Source organism: Pristiophorus japonicus, chromosome 19, assembly GCF_044704955.1.
Source record: "Pristiophorus japonicus isolate sPriJap1 chromosome 19, sPriJap1.hap1, whole genome shotgun sequence".
Lineage (NCBI taxonomy): Eukaryota > Metazoa > Chordata > Chondrichthyes > Pristiophoridae > Pristiophorus > Pristiophorus japonicus.
In genome coordinates, this window is record NC_091995.1 from 34,642,781 (window position 1) to 34,660,006 (window position 17,226).

The following is a 17,226-nucleotide window of genomic DNA, read 5'->3' on the forward strand; positions in this document are numbered from 1 at the left end:
TTGTCGTGCTGTTTTCCTTTTGGGTAGCTCGGCTTGTCTTTTGGAAGTTAGAACAGGGGTACCCCTGAAGAGTTAATACTTTCAATGGGTGTGCTACACAGAGAACCAATCCTGTGGACTTTTAAGTCTAAAAAAAAAAGAACTTGCGTTTATATAGCGCCTTTCTCGACCTCAGGATGTCCTAACGTGCTTTACAGCCAATTAAATACTTTTGAAGAGCAGCCACTGTTGTAATGTTGGAAATGCGGCATCCAATTTGTGTAAAGCAATGTGATAATGACCATAGAATCTGTTTTGGTGATGTCGTGGCTCGGAGATCTCTCCTGCTGCAGTGGGAGGGGTGTCCGTGGGCCGAGGAAGCCAGCGACTGATTGCCCGACTGTATCTGAGACGCACAGATCTGCTGCTGGCTGTGAGGGTTTGGGGCGGGGGGGGGGGGGGCGGGGACAGAATGGTGTTGGGGGCGTAGAAGTGAGGAGGGACACACGGAGCGAAGGGTTGGAGGGTTGGGGGCGGGGGGGGGGGGCGGGGGGGAAGAGTGCTGTTGGGGGTGTGGGAGACAGTGGTGGGTTAGGGTGGGCTACACCACGTTACTCTAACAGTCAGTCCCTGACAGAGGCATGTTAATGCCAAACAGTTAGTTCTTACAAATGACAGATAATCCAGTCCGAGGTGGGTTATTCATAGAAACATAGGAACATAGAAAATAGGTGCAGAGGTAGACCATTTGGCTCTTCAAGCCTGCACCACCATTCAATATGATCATGCAACTTCAGTACCCCATTCCTGCTTTCTCTCCATACCCCTTGATCCCTTTAGCCATAAGGGCCACATCTAACTCCCTTTTGAATAGATCTAACGAACTGGCCATAAAAACTTTTTGTGGTAGAAAATTCCACAGGTTCACAATTCTCTGAGTGAAGAAGTTTCTCCTCATCTCGGTCCTAAATGGCTTACCCCTTATCCTTAGACTGTGACCCCTGGTCCTGGACTTCCCCAACATTGGGAACATTCTTCCTGCATCTAACCTGTCCAATCGCGTCAGAATTTTATGTGTTTCTATGAGATCCCCTCTCATTCTTCTAAATTCCAGTGAATATATGCCTAGTCGATCCAATCTTTCTTCATATGTCAGTCCTGCCATCCCGGGAATCAGTCTGGTGAACCTTTGCTGCACTCCCTCAATAGCAAGAATGTCCTTCCTCAGATTAGGAGACCAAAACTGAACACAATATTCAAGGTGTGGCCTCACCAAGGCCTTGTACAACTGCAGTAAGACCTCCCTGCTCCTATACTCAAATTCTCTCGCTATGAAGGCCATTTGCCGCCTTCACCGCCTGCTGTACTTGCATGCCAACTTTCAATGATTGATGTACCATGACACCCAGGTCTCATTGCACCTCCCCTTTTCCTAATCTTTCACCATTCAGATAATATTCTGCCTCCCTGTTTTTGCCACCAAAGTGGATAACCTCACATTTATCCACATTATACTGCATCTGCCATGCATTTGCCCACTCACCTAACCTGTCCACTCATCCTGCAGCCTCTTAGCATCCTCCTCATAGCTCACATTGCCACTCAGCTTAGTGTCATCTGCAAACTTGGAGATATTACATTCAATTCCTTTGTCTAAATCATTAATATATATTGTAAAAGCTGGGGTCCCAGCACTGAACCTTGCGGTACCCTACTAGTCACTGCCTGCCATTCTGAAAAGGACCCGTTTATTCCTACTCTTTGCTTTCTGTCTGCCAATCAGTTCTCTATCCACGTCAATACATTACCCCCAATACCATGTGCTTTAATTTTGCACACCAATCTCTTGTGTGGGACCTTGTCAAAAGCCTATTGAAAGTCCAAATACACCACATCCACTGGTTCTTCCTTGTCCACTCTACTAGTTACATCCTCAAAAATTCTAGAAAATTTGTCAAGCATGATTTCCCTTTCATAAATCCATGCTGACTTGGACCGATCCTGTCACTGCTTTCCAAATGCGCTGCTATTACGTCTTTAATAATTGATTTCAACATTTTCCCCACTACTGATGTCAGGCTAACCGGTCTATAATTCCCTGTTTTCTCTCTCCCTCCTTTTTTAAAAAGTGGTGTTACATTAGCTACCCTCCAGTCCGTAGGAACTGATCCAGAGTCAATTGACTGTTAGAAAATGATCACTAATGCATCCACTATTTCTAGGGCCACTTCCTTAAGTACTCTGGGATGCAGACTATCAGGCCCTGGGGATTTATCGGCATTCAATCCCATCAATTTCCCTGACACAATTTCCTGACTAATAAGGATTTCCTTCAGTTCCTCCTTCTCGCTCGACCTTCAGTCCCCTAGTATTTCCGGAAGGTTATTTGTGTCTTCCTTAGTGAAGACAGAACCAAAGTATTTGTTCAATTGGTCTGCCATTTCTTTGTTCCCCATTATAAATTCACCTGATTCTGACTGCAAGGGACCTACATTTTTCTTCACTAATCGTTTTCCTTCACATATCTATAGAAGCTGTTGCAATCAGTTTTTATGTTCCCTGCAAGCTTACTCTCATACTCTATTTTCCCTCTCCCAATTAAACCCTTTGTCCTCCTCTGCTGAATTCTAAATTTCTCCCAGTCCTCAGGTTTGCTGCTTTTTCTGGCCAATTTATATGCCTCTTCCTTGGATTTAACACTATCCCTAATTTCCCTTGTTAGCCACGGTTGAGCCACCTTTCCCATTTTATTTTTATGCCAGATAGGGATGTACAATTGTTGAAGTTCATCCATGTGATCTTTAAATGTCTGCCATTGCCTATCCACCATCAACCCTTTAAGTATCATTCGTCAGTCTATTGTAGCCAATTCACGTCTCATACCATCGAAGTAACCTTTCTTTCAGTTCAGGACCCTAGTCTCTGAATTAACTGTGTCACTCTCCATCTTAATGAAGAATTCTACCATATTATGGTCACTGTTCCCCAAGGGGCCTCACACAACAAGATTGCCAATTAATCCTCTCTCATTACACTCGACCCAGTCTAGGATGGCCTTCTTTCTAGTTGGATCCTCGACATATTGGTCGAAAAAACCATTCCTTATACACTCCAGGAAATCCACTTCCACCGTATTGCTCCCAGTTTGGTTAGCCCAATCTATATGTAGATTAAAGTCACCCATGATAACTGCTGTACCTTTATTGCATGCATCCCTAATTTCCTGTTTGATGCCATCCCCAACCCCACTACCACTATTTGGTGGTCTGTACACAACTCCCACTAGCGTTTTCTGTCCTTTGGTGTTCCGCAGCTCTATCCATACAGATTCCACATCATCCAAGCTAATGTCCTTCCTTACTATTACATTAATCTCCTCTTTAACCAGCAATGCTACCCCACCTCCTTTTCCTTTCTGTCTATCCTTCCTGAATATTGAATACCCCTTTCAAGTAATAGGTTGGACGAATGGGGTATGATGTTTTCTGAAAGATCAACTTAGCCACAATTAGGTGTTGATGTGTCTGCCTCAGCCGGGAGCCTACACTTGCTTATTTATAAAAAGAGAAACAACTGTCCTCACTCAGCAGATACAAGGCAAAATATCATCGCAAGAGATTTTAGGCCATTTTAAGTGTTTAATGCTTTAGTCCTTTGTGTTTAATGCTTCCCACCCCCTGTCTCTGGCTGTGCCTGCACTGAACTTAACTCGAGGTAAGATTTTTCCGAACTTACAAAAGTGGCCACTTATGCCATTCTAAGTTAGTTTGAAGCAAGTTTTCACAGTTCAAAGTTGCAAAACAGGCCGAAGTGGGCTGGACTCACCCTCTTTTGAAAAAAAACTGAACTAAAACAAACTAAACTAACTCACTGAAACTGGAGCAAACTAAATGTGGAGAATTGCAATTTCTAGGATACTCCAAAAAAAACGAGTTGCTCCAAAAAAATCGGAGTAAATCCAGCTGAAACTTGGGCCCATTAACACTAAGAGGCCATTCAGCAATTCAAGTCTGTTCCACCCTTCAATGAAATCACGGTTGATCAGTGTCTCAACTCCACCTACCCGCCTTGGTTCCATATCCCTTAATATACTCGCCGAACAAAAGTCTATCAAGCTAAGTTTTGAGATTTTCAATTGACCCCCCCCGAGTCTCAACAGCATTTTGGGGAAAGAGTTCCAGATCTCCAGTGCCCTTTGTGTGAAGAAATGCTTCCTGACATCACTCCTGAACGGCCTAAAGAAGGGTAACTTTGAAGGTATGAGGCGTGAATTGGCTAGGATAGATTGGCGAATGATACTTAAGGGGTTGACTGTGGATGGGCAATGGCAGACATTTAGAGACCGCATGGATGAACTACAACAATTGTACATCCCTGTCTGGCGTAAAAATAAAAAAGGGAAGGTGGCTCAACCGTGGCTATCAAGGGAAATCAGGGATAGTATTAAAGCCAAGGAAGTGGCATACAAATTGGCCAGGAATAGCAGCGAACCCGGGTACTGGGAGAAATTTAGAACTCAGCAGAGGAGGACAAAGGGTTTGATTAGGACAGGGAAAATGGAGTACGAGAAGAAGCTTGCAGGGAACATTAAGACGGATTGCAAAAGTTTCTACAGATATGTAAAGAGAAAAAGGTTAGTAAAGACAAACGTAGGTCCCCTGCAGTCAGAATTAGGGGAAGTCATAACTGAACAAAGAAATGCAGACCAATTGAACAAGTACTTTGGTTCAGTATTCACTAAGGAGGACACAAACAACCTTCCGGATATAAAAGGGGTCAGAGGGTCTAGTAAGGAGGAGGAACTGAGGGAAATCCTTATTAGTCGGGAAATTGTGTTGGGGAAATTGATGGGATTGAAGGCTGATAAATCCCCAGTGCCTGATGGACTGCATCCCAGAGTACTTAAGGAGGTGGCCTTGGAAATAGCGGATGCATTGACAGTCATTTTCCAACATTCCATTGACTCTGGATCAGTTCCTATCGAGTGGAGGGTAGCCAATGTAGCCCCACTTTTTAAAAAAGGAGGGAGAGAGATAACAGGGAATTATAGACCGGTCAGCCTGACCTCAGTAGTGGGTAAAATGATGGAATCAATTATTAAGGCTATCATAGCAGTGCATTTGGAAAGAGGTGACATGATAGGTCCAAGTCAGCATGGATTTGTGAAAGGGAAATCATGCTTGACAAATCTTCTGGAATTTTTTGAGGATGTTTCCAGTAGAGTGGACAAGGGAGAACCAGTTGATGTGGTATATTTGGTCTTTCAGAAGGCTTTCGACAAGGTCCCACACAAGAGATTAATGTGCAAAGTTAAAGCACATGGGATTGGGGGTAGTGTGCTGACATGGATTGAGAACTGGTTGTCAGACAGGAAGCAAAGAGTAGGAGTAAATGGGTACTTTTCAGAATGGCAGGCAGTGACTAGTGGGGTACCGCAAGGTTCTGTGCTGGGGCCCCAGCTGTTACACTGTACATTAATGATTTAGACGAGGGGATTAAATGTAGTATCTCCAAATTTGCAGATGTCACTAAGTTGGGTGGCAGTGTGAGCTGCGAGGAGGATGCTATGAGGCTGCAGAGTGACTTGGATAGGTTAGATGAGTGGGCAAATGCATGGCAGATGAAGTATAATGTGGATAAATGTGAGGTTATCCACTTTGGTGGTAAAAACAGAGAGACAGACTATTATCTGAATGGTGACAGGTTAGGAAAAGGGGAGGTGCAACAAGACCTGGGTGTCATGGTACATCAGTCATTGAAGGTTGGCATGCAGGTACAGCAGGCGGTTAAGAAACCAAATGGCATGTTGGCCTTCATAGCGAGGGGATTTGAGTACAGGGGCAGGGAGGTGTTGCTACAGTTGTACAGGGCCTTGGTGAGGCCACACCTGGAGTATTGTGTACAGTTTTGGTCTCACAACTTGAGGAAGGACATTCTTGCTATTGAGGGAGTGCAGCGAAAGTTCACCAGACTGATTCCCGGGATGGCGGGACTGACATATCAAGAAAGACTGGATCAACTGGGCTTGTATTCACTGGAGTTCAGAAGAATGAGAGGGGACCTCAGTGAAACGTTTAAAATTCTGATGGGTTCAGACAGGTTAGATGCAGGAAGAATGTTCCCAATGTTGGGGAAGTCCAGAACTAGGGGTCATAGTCTAAGGATAAGGGGTAAGCCATTTAGGACCGAGATGAGGAGAAACTTCTTCACCCAGAGAGTGGTGAACCTGTGGAATTCTCTACCACAGAAAGTTGTTGAGGCCAATTCATTAAATATATTCAAAAAGGAGTTAGATGAAGTCCTTACTACTAGGAGGGTCAAGGGGTATGGCGAGAAAGCAGGAATGGGGTACTGAAGTTGCATGTTCAGCCATGAACTCATTGAATGGCGGTGCAGGCTAGAAGGTCCGAATGGCCTACTCCTGCACCTATTTTCTATGTTTCTATGCTTCTATGTAGATCTAAGTTTAAGGTTGTGCCTCCTTATTCTGGACTGCCCTCACCAGAGCAAACACTTTCTCTCGATCTGCCTTATCCAATCCTTTAATCATCTTAAACACCTCGATTAGATCACCTTTAATCATCTATACTCGGGGGAACACAAGCCCAGGCTATAGAAAATAGGTGCAGGAGTAGGCTATTCGGTCCTTCGATCATTCCCTCAGTACCCCCTTCCTGCTTTCTCTCGATACCCCTTGATCCGTTTAGCCGTAAGGGTCATATCTAACTCCCTCTTGCATATGTCCAATGAACTGGCATCAACAATTCTCTGCGGTAGGGAATTCCACAGGTCAACAACTCTCTGAGTGAAGAAGTTTCTCCTCATCTCAGACCTAAATGGCCTACCCCTTATCCTAAGACTGTGTCCCCTGGTTCTGGACATCCCCAACATCGGGAACATTCTTCCCGCATCTAACCTGTCCAGTCCCGTCAGAATCTTGTATGTTTCTATGAGATCCCCTCTCGTTCTTCTAAACTCCAATGTATAAAGGTCCAGTTGATCCAGTCTCTCTTCATATGTCAGTCCAGCCACCCCGGGAATCAGTCTGGTGAATCTTCGCTGCACTTCCTCAATAGCAAGAATGTCCTTCCTCAGATTAGAGGACCAAAACTGAACACAATATTCCAGGTGAGGCCTCACCAAGGCCCTGTACAATTGCAGTAAGACCTCCCTGCTCCTATACTCAAATCCCCTAGCTATTAAGGCCAACATGCCATTTGCCTTCTTCACCGCCTGCTGTACCTGCATGCCAACCTTCAATGGCTGATGAACCATGACACCCAGGTCTCGTTGCATCTCCTCTTTTCCTAATCTGCCGCCATTCAGAAAATATTCTGCCTTCATGTTTTTGCTCCCAAAGTGGATAACCTCACATTTATCCACATTATACTGCATCTGCCATGTATTTGCCCACTCACCTAACCTGTCCAAGTCACCTTGCAGCCTCTTAGCGTCCTCCTCACTGCTCACACCATCACCCAGTTTAGTGTAATCTGCAAACTTGGAGATATTACACTCAATTCCTTCATCCAAATCATTAATGTATATTGTAAAGAGCTGGGGTCCCAGCACTGAGCCCTGCGGCACCCCACTAGTCACTGCCTGCCATTCTGAAAAGGACCCGTTTATCCCGACTCTCCGCTTCCTGTCTGCCAACCAGTTCTCTATCCACGTCAGTACATGACCCCCAATACCATGTGCTTTGATTTTGCACACCAATCTCTTGTGTGGGACCTTGTCAAAAGCCTTTTGAAAGTCCAAATACACCACATCCACTGGTTCTCCCTTGACCACTCTACTAGTTACATCCTCAAAAAATTCTAGAAGATTTGTCAAGCATGATTTCCCTTTCATAAATCCATGCTGACTTGGACCGATCCTGTCACTGCTTTCCAAATGCGCTGCTATTTCATCTTTAATAATTAATTCCAACAATTTCCCCACTACTGATGTCAGGCTCACCGGTCTATAATTCCCTGTTTTCTCTTCTCTCTCACTCCCTTTTTAAAAAGTGGTGTTACATTAGCTACACTCCAGTCCATAGGGACTGATCCAGAGTCGATAGACTGTTGGAAAATGATCAACAATGCATCCACTATTTCTATGGGCACTTCCTTAAGTACTCTGGGATGCAGACTATCAGGCCCTGGGGATTTATCGGCATTCAATCCCATCAATTTCCCTAACACAATTTCCCGCCTAATAAGGATATCCTACAGTTCCTCCTTCTCACTAGACCCTCGGTCCTCTATGTAACCTGTCCTCACGATTTAAACCTTTTAGCCCCCGGTATCATTCTGGGAATCTGCACTGCACCCCCTCCAAGGCCATTATTATCCATCCTTCCCGAGGTGAGGTGCCCACAACTGAATACCGTACTCCAGGTGGGAGTATATATCTGACCGTATATTGTTCACAGTCTACTCGACTCAACAATTGCATTGATTTATTTCACAATGTGGCACTATCTATTTACCTCCTCATCAAGAAGTTCTTTGTTGCATCAGCTGCGGCTCTGTCGCCTCTTGAGTCAGAAGGAGGTGGGTTCAAGTCCCGCTCCAGGGGCGAGTACAAAATTATCTAGGCTGACACTCGATTGCAGTGCTGAGGGAGCGCTGCACTGTCGGACGTGCTGTCTTCTGGATGAGAGCTTAAACCGAGGCCCCGTCTGCTCTCTCAAGTGGACGTAAAAGATGAAACGGCACTATTTCGAAGAAGAGCAGGGGAGTTATCCCCGGTGTCCTGGGGCCAATCGACATAATCAATCAGCCAATCCCTCAATCAACATCACAAAATCAGATTATCTGGGTCATTATAACATTGCTGTTTGTGGGAGCTAGCTGTGTGCACAAACTGGCTGCTGTGTTCCCCACATTACAACTGTGACCACACTCCAAAAAGTACTTCCTTGGCTCTACAGCGCTTTGAGACACCTGGTGGTTGTGAAGAGCGTTATAGAAATCCAAGTCTTTCTTTCTTTCATAGTACGTTCACCCAGGAAATGCTGCACACCATATTTACGGAAGTGCATTATTTTGCTTTTCACATTTTTTTAAAATTACGAAATGTATTATCTATGAAAAAGATGTCTTATAAATCACAGTGCTGTTGGAGTTAAATAAGAGGGCGATGATGATTGAGTTGTATTTGAATGAAATATTATTCATTGCGACCATTAAATATCCAATAATCTTTGCACAGATTAGCCGCTGAATCCAGGAAGGCTGGAAGTGTCTCCGTTGCTCTGAGTCTGGAAGAATTCAATGGCCCACTTCAGTAAATGGTTTGGAAACGGATGCTCAAGGCTCTCAGGCCAGGTAATGCTAACATATTTTGATGTTTAAATCCGAACAAAAGAAAGACATGCGTTTCTACAGCGGCTTTCGTGGCCTCCGGATGCCCCAAAGCGCTGCACAGCCAATGAAGGAATCAATGAAGTGAGGTCACTGTTGTAATGTGGCAAATGTGGCAGCTGAATCGCGCACTCCAATAAGTGGCAGATGGGACGTCCGTTTTTGCCCCCAGGCCCACTTTTCGATCCCGCTCAAATCCCTGCAAAAGAAGATCAAAATCGGGAGGCCAATCAGATACCCGCGTCCAATCCCAGTAATTCTCCCACTGGAAAAAGCCACCATTCATCCCATTCCCCCCCGTTCATTGCAATGGATGGAATATCCACATGGGCTCCCCCAGCAATATACATTCAATTAGGGGGTGATCCCACAGTGCTGTTAGCGGGTAATCCCAGTGTTGTTACAGATAATCCCACAGTGCTGTTACGGGTAATCCCAAAGTGCTGTTAGGGGGTAATCCGACAGTGCTGTTAGGGGGTAATCCCACAGTGCTGTTAGGGGGTAATCCCACAGTGCTGTTAGGTGGTACTCCCACAGTGCTGTTAGGGGGTAATCCCACAGTGCTGTTAGGGGTAATCACACAGTGCTGTTAGGGGGTAATCCCACAGTGCTGTTAGGTGGTAATCCCACAGTGCTGTTAGGTGGTAATCCCACAGTGCTGTTAGGGGGTAATCCCACAGTGCTGTTAGGGGGTAATCCCACAGTGCTGTTAGGGGGTAATCCCACAGTGCTGTTAGGTGGTAATACCACAGTGCTGTTAGGTGGTAATCCCACAGTGCTGTTAGGGGGTAATCCACAGTGCTGTTAGTGGTAATCCCACAGTGCTGTTAGGGGCAATCACACAGTGCTGTTAGGGGGTAATCCCACAGTGCTGTTAGGGGTAATCCCACAGTGCTGTTAGGGGTAATCCCACAGTGCTGTTAGGAGGTAATTCCACAGTGCTGTTAGGGGGTAATCCCACAGTGCTGTTAGGAGGTAATCCCACAGTGCTGTTAGGGGGTAATCCCACAGTGCTGTTAGGGGGTAATCCCACAGTGCTGTTAGGGGGTAATCCCACAGTGCTGTTAGGGGTAATCCCACAGTGCTGTTAGAGGTAATCCCACAGTGCTGTTAGGGGGTAATCCCACAGTGCTGTGAGGGGTAATCTCGCAGTGCTGTGAGGGGGTAATCCCACGGTGCTGTTAGGGGTAATCCCACAGTGCTGTTAGGGGGTAATCCCACAGTGCTGCTCGGGGTAATCCCACAGTGCTGTTAGGGGGTAATCCCACAATGCTGTTAGGGGGTAATCCCACAGTGCTGTTAGGGGGTAATCACATTGTGCTGTTCGATGTAATCGCACAGTGCAGTTAGGGCTAATCCTACAGTGCTGTTCGGGGCAATCACACAGTGCTGTTCGGGGTAATCCCACAGTGCTGTTAGGGGGTAATCCCACAGTGATGTTAGGGGTAATCCCACAGTGCTGTTAGATGTAATCGCACAGTGCTGTTAGGGGTAATCCCACAGTGCTGTTAGGGGGTAATCCCACAGTGCTGTTAGGGGTAATCCCACAGTGCTGTTAGGGGTAATCCCACAGTGCTGTTAGGGGGTAATCCCACAGTGCTGTTAGGTGGTAATCCCACAGTGCTGTTAGGTGGTAATCCCAAAGTGCTGTTAGGGGGTAATCCCACAGTGCTGTTAGGGGGTAATCCCACAGTGCTGTTAGGGGGTAATCCCACAGTGCTGTTAGGTGGTAATACCACAGTGCTGTTAGGTAGTAATCCCACAGTGCTGTTAGGGGGTAATCCCACAGTGCTGTTAGTGGTAATCCCACAGTGCTGTTAGGGGTAATCACACAGTGCTGTTAGGGGTAATCCCACAGTGCTGTTAGGGGTAATCCCACAGTGCTGTTAGGGGGTAATCCCACAGTGCTGTTAGGGGTAATCCCACTGTGCTGTTAGGGGGTAATCACACAGAGCTGTTAGGGGTAATCCCACTGTGCTGTTAGGGGGTAATCACACAGTGCTGTTCGGGAAAATCCCACAATGCTGTTGGGGGGTAATCACACAGTGCTGTTCGGGAAAATCCCACAATGCTGTTAGGGGTAATCCCACAGTGCTGTTAGGGGGTAATCCCACAGTGCTGTTAGGGGTAATCCCACAGTGCTGTTGGGGGCTAATCCCACAGTGCTGTTAGGGGTAATCACACAGTGCTGTTAGGGGTAATCACACAGTGCTGTTAGGGGGTAATCCCACAGTGCTGTTAGGGGTAATCCCACACTGCTGTTAGGGGTAATCCCACAGTGCTATTAGGGGGTAATCCCACAGTGCTGTGAGGGGTAATCCCACAGAGCTGTTCGGGGTAATCCCACAGTGCTGTTAGATGTAATCGCACAGTGCTGTTAGGGGTAATCCCACAGTGCTGTTGGGGGTAATCCCACGGTGCTGTTAGGTGGTAATCCCACAGTGCTGTTAGGGGGTAATCTCACAATTCTGTTAGGGGGTAATCCCACAGTGCTGTTAGGGGGTAATCACACAGTGCTGTTCGGGAAAATCCCACAATGCTGTTAGGGGGTAATCACACAGTGCTGTTAGGGGGTAATCCCACAGTGCTGTTAGGGGGTAATCACACAGTTCTGTTAGCGGGTAATCACACAGTGCTGTTAGGAGGTAATCGCACAGTGCTGTTTGGGGTAATCCCGCTGTGCTGTTCGGGGGTAATCCTACAGTGCTGTTGGGGGGTAATCCCACAGTGCTGTTCGGGGTAATCCCACAGTGCTGTTAGGGGGTAATCCCACAGTGCTGTTGGGGGGTAATCCCACAGTGCTGTTAGGGGTAATCACACAGTGCTGTTAGGGGTAATCACACAGTGCTGTTAGGGGGTAATCTCACAGTGCTGTTCGGGGTAATCCCACAGTGCTGTTAGGGGTAATCCCACAGTGCTGTTAGGGGGTAATCACACAGTGCTGTTAGTGGTAATCCCACTGTGCTGTTAGGGGTAATCCCACAGTGCTGTTCGAGGTAATCCCACAGTGCTGTTAGGGAGTAATCACACAGTGCTGTTAGGGGGTAATCCCACAGTGCTGTTCGGGGTAATGCCGCAGTGCTGTTAGGGGGTAATCCCACAGTGCTGTTCGGGGCAATCACACAGTGCTGTTAGGGGGTAATCCCACATTGCTGTTAGGGGGTAATCTCACAATGCTGTTAGGGGGTAATCCCACAGTGCTGTTAGGGGGTAATCTCACAGTGCTGTTAGGGGTAATCCCACAGTGCTGTTCGAGGTAATCCCACAGTGCTGTTCGAGGTAATCCCACAGTGCTGTTAGGGAGTAATCACACAGTGCTGTTAGGGGGTAATCCCACAGTGCTGTTCGGGGTAATGCCGCAGTGCTGTTAGGGGGTAATCCCACAGTGCTGTTAGGGGTAATCCCACAGTGCTGTTAGGGGGTAATCCCACAGTGCTGTTAGGGGGTAATCACACAGTGCTGTTCGGGAAAATCCCACAATGCTGTTAGGGGGTAATCACACAGTGCTGTTAGGGGGTAATCCCACAGTGCTGTTAGGGGTAATCCCACAGTGCTATTAGGGGGTAATCGCACAGTGCTGTTAGGGCTAATCCCACAGTGCCGTTCGGGGCAATCACACCGTGCTGTTCGGGGTAATCCCACAGTGCTGTTAGGGGGTAATCCCACAGTGCTGTGAGGGGTAATCCCACATTGCTGTTAGGGGTAATCCTACACTGCTGTTAGATGTAATCCCACAGTGCTGTTAGGGGTAATCCCACAGTGCTGTTAGGGGGTAATCCCACAGTGCTGTTAGGGGTAATCCCACAGTGCTGTTAGGGGTAATCCTACAGTGCTTTTAGGGGGTAATCCCACAGTGCTGTTAGGGGGTAATCCCACAGTGCTGTTAGGGGTAATCCCACAGTGCTGTTAGGGGGTAATCCCACAGTGCTGTTAGGAGTAATCCCACAGTGCTGTTAGGGGTAATCCCACAGTTCTGTTAGATGTAATCCCACATTGCTGTTCGGGGTAATCCCACATTGCTGTTAGGGGTAATCCCACAGTGCTTTTAGGGAGTAATCCCACAGTGCTGTTCGTGGTTAATCCCACAGTGCTGTTAGGGGTAATCCCACAGTGCTGTTAGGGGGTAATCCCACAGTGCTGTTAGGGGTGATCCCACAGTGCTGTTAGGGGTAATCCCACAGTGCTGTTTGGTGGTAATCCCACAGTGCTGTTGGGGGGTAATCCCACAGTGCTGTTAGGGGTAATCACACAGTGCTGTTAGGGGTAATCACACAGTGCTGTTAGGCGGGAATCCCACAGTGCTGTTAGGGGTAATCCCACAATGCTGTTAGGGGCAATCACACAGTGCTGTTCGGGGTAATCCCACAGTGCTGTTAGGGGGTAATCCCACAGTGCTGTTAGGGGTAATCCCACAGAGCTGTGAGGGGTAATCCCACAGTGCTGTTAGATGTAATCGCACAGTGTTGTTAGGGGTAATCTCACAGTGCTGTTACGGGGTAATCCCACATTGCTGTTAGGGGGTAATCCCACAGTGCTGTTAGGAGTAATCTCGCAGTGATGTTCGGGGGTAATCCCACATTGCTGTTAGGAGGTAATCCCACAGTGCTGTTCGGGGTAATCCCGCAGTGCTGTTCGTGGTAATCCCACTGTGCTGTTAGGGGGTAATCTCACAGTGCTGTTAGGGGTAATCCCACAGTGCTGTTAGGGGTAATCCCACAGTGCTGTTCGAGGTAATCCCACAGTGCTGTTAGGGAGTAATCACACAGTGCTGTTAGGGGGTAATCCCACAGTGCTGTTCGGGGTAATGCCGCAGTGCTGTTAGGGGGTAATCCCACAGTGCTGTTAGGGGTAATGCCGCAGTGCTGTTAGGGGGTAATCACACAGTGCTGTTCGGGAAAATCCCACAATGCTGTTAGGGGGTAATCACACAGTGCTGTTAGGGGGTAATCCCACAGTGCTGTTAGGGGGTAATCACACAGTTCTGTTAGCGGGTAATCCCACAGTGCTGTTAGGGGCTAATCGCACAGTGCTGTTTGGGGTAATCCCGCAGTGCTGTTCGGGGGTAATCCTACAGTGCTGTTGGGGGGTAATCCCACAGTGCTGTTCGGGGTAATCCCACAGTGCTGTTAGGGGGTAATCACACAGTGCTGTTAGGGGTAATCACACAGTGCTGTTAGGGGGTAATCTCACAGTGCTGTGAGGGGTAATCCCACAGAGCTGTTCGGGGTAATCCCATAGTGCTGTTCGATGTAAGCGCACAGTGCTGTTAGGGGTAATCCCACAGTGCTGTTAGGGGTAATCCCACAGTGCTGTTAGGGGTAATCCCACAGTGCTGTTAGGTGGTAATCCCACAGTGCTGTTAGGGGTAATCCCACAATTCTGTTAGGGGGTAATCCCACAGTGCTGTTAGGGGGTAATCCCACAGTGCTGTTAGGGGGTAATCACACATGGCTGTTAGCGGTAATCTCACAGTGCTGTTAGGGGTAATCCCACAGTGCTGTTAGATGTAATCGCATAGTGCTGTTAGGGGTAATCCCAAAGTGCTGTTGGGGGTAATCCCACGGTGCTGTTAGGTGGTAATCCCACAGTGCTGTTAGGGGGCAATCACACATGGCTGTTAGGGGTAATCCCACAGTGCTGTTAGATGTAATCGCATAGTGCTGTTAGGGGTAATCCCAAAGTGCTGTTGGGGGTAATCCCACAGTGCTGTTAGGGGTAATCCCACAGTGCTGTTAGGGGCTAATCCCACAGTGCTGTAAGGGGGTAATCACACAGTGCTGTTAGGGGTAATCCCACTGTGCTGTTAGGGGGTAATCCCACAGTGCTGTTAGGGGTAATCCCACAGTGCTGTTAGGGGTAATCCCACAGTGCTGTTAGGGGTAATCCCACAGTGCTGTTAGGGGTAATCCCACGGTGCTGTTAGGTGGTAATCCCACAGTGCTGTTAGGGGGTAATCTCACAATTCTGTTAGGGGGTAATCCCACAGTGCTGTTAGGGGAAATCACACAGTGCTGTTAGGGGGTAATCCCACAGTGCTGTTAGGGGTAATCCCACACTGCTGTTAGGGGTAATCCCACAGTGCTATTAGGGGGTAATCCCACAGTGCTGTGAGGGGTAATCCCACAGAGCTGTTCGGGGTAATCCCACAGTGCTGTTAGATGTAATCGCACAGTGCTGTTAGGGGTAATCCCACAGTGCTGTTGGGGGTAATCCCACGGTGCTGTTAGGGGGTAATCACACAGTTCTGTTAGCGGGTAATCCCACAGTGCTGTTAGGGGCTAATCGCACAGTGCTGTTTGGGGTAATCCCGCAGTGCTGTTCGGGGGTAATCCTACAGTGCTGTTGGGGGGTAATCCCACAGTGCTGTTCGGGGTAATCCCACAGTGCTGTTAGGGGGTAATCACACAGTGCTGTTAGGGGTAATCACACAGTGCTGTTAGGGGGTAATCTCACAGTGCTGTGAGGGGTAATCCCACAGAGCTGTTCGGGGTAATCCCATAGTGCTGTTCGATGTAAGCGCACAGTGCTGTTAGGGGTAATCCCACAGTGCTGTTAGGGGTAATCCCACAGTGCTGTTAGGGGTAATCCCACAGTGCTGTTAGGTGGTAATCCCACAGTGCTGTTAGGGGTAATCCCACAATTCTGTTAGGGGGTAATCCCACAGTGCTGTTAGGGGGTAATCCCACAGTGCTGTTAGGGGGTAATCACACATGGCTGTTAGCGGTAATCTCACAGTGCTGTTAGGGGTAATCCCACAGTGCTGTTAGATGTAATCGCATAGTGCTGTTAGGGGTAATCCCAAAGTGCTGTTGGGGGTAATCCCACGGTGCTGTTAGGTGGTAATCCCACAGTGCTGTTAGGGGGCAATCACACATGGCTGTTAGGGGTAATCCCACAGTGCTGTTAGATGTAATCGCATAGTGCTGTTAGGGGTAATCCCAAAGTGCTGTTGGGGGTAATCCCACAGTGCTGTTAGGGGTAATCCCACAGTGCTGTTAGGGGCTAATCCCACAGTGCTGTAAGGGGGTAATCACACAGTGCTGTTAGGGGTAATCCCACTGTGCTGTTAGGGGGTAATCCCACAGTGCTGTTAGGGGTAATCCCACAGTGCTGTTAGGGGTAATCCCACAGTGCTGTTAGGGGTAATCCCACAGTGCTGTTAGGGGTAATCCCACGGTGCTGTTAGGTGGTAATCCCACAGTGCTGTTAGGGGGTAATCTCACAATTCTGTTAGGGGGTAATCCCACAGTGCTGTTAGGGGAAATCACACAGTGCTGTTAGGGGGTAATCCCACAGTGCTGTTAGGGGTAATCCCACACTGCTGTTAGGGGTAATCCCACAGTGCTATTAGGGGGTAATCCCACAGTGCTGTGAGGGGTAATCCCACAGAGCTGTTCGGGGTAATCCCACAGTGCTGTTAGATGTAATCGCACAGTGCTGTTAGGGGTAATCCCACAGTGCTGTTGGGGGTAATCCCACGGTGCTGTTAGGTGGTAATCCCACAGTGCTGTTAGGGGGTAATCTCACAATTCTGTTAGGGGGTAATCCCACAGTGCTGTTAGGGGGTAATCCCACAGTGCTGTTAGGGGGTAATCACACATGGCTGTTAGGGGTAATCCCACAGTGCTGTTAGGGGGTAATCCCACAGTGCTGTTAGGGGGTAATCACACATGGCTGTTAGGGCTAATCCCACAGTGCTGTTAGGGGGTAATCACACAGTGCTGTTAGGGGTAATCCCACTGTGCTGTTAGGGGGTAATCACACAGTGCTGTTAGGGGTAATCCCACTGTGCTGTTAGGGGGTAATCGCACAGTGCTGTTAGGGCTAATCCCACAGTGCTGTTCGGGGCAATCACACAGTGCTGTTAGGGGGTAATCCCACATTGCTGTTAGGG

General features: G+C 47.9%; 1 protein-coding gene across 2 annotated transcripts in view; it reads left to right on the forward strand.

Annotated features, from left to right (window-relative positions):
- Window positions 1-17,226, forward strand: part of LOC139230427 (E3 ubiquitin-protein ligase TRIM39-like) — a 113,938-nt gene that overhangs the window by 9,876 nt on the left and 86,836 nt on the right. For both annotated transcript variants that reach the window (XM_070862265.1, XM_070862266.1), the window contains exon 5: window positions 9,181-9,296. In XM_070862265.1, coding sequence (XP_070718366.1) covers window positions 9,181-9,259 — 79 coding nt within the window. In that variant the 3' untranslated portion in view covers window positions 9,260-9,296. The remainder of the gene's footprint in view (window positions 1-9,180; window positions 9,297-17,226) is intronic.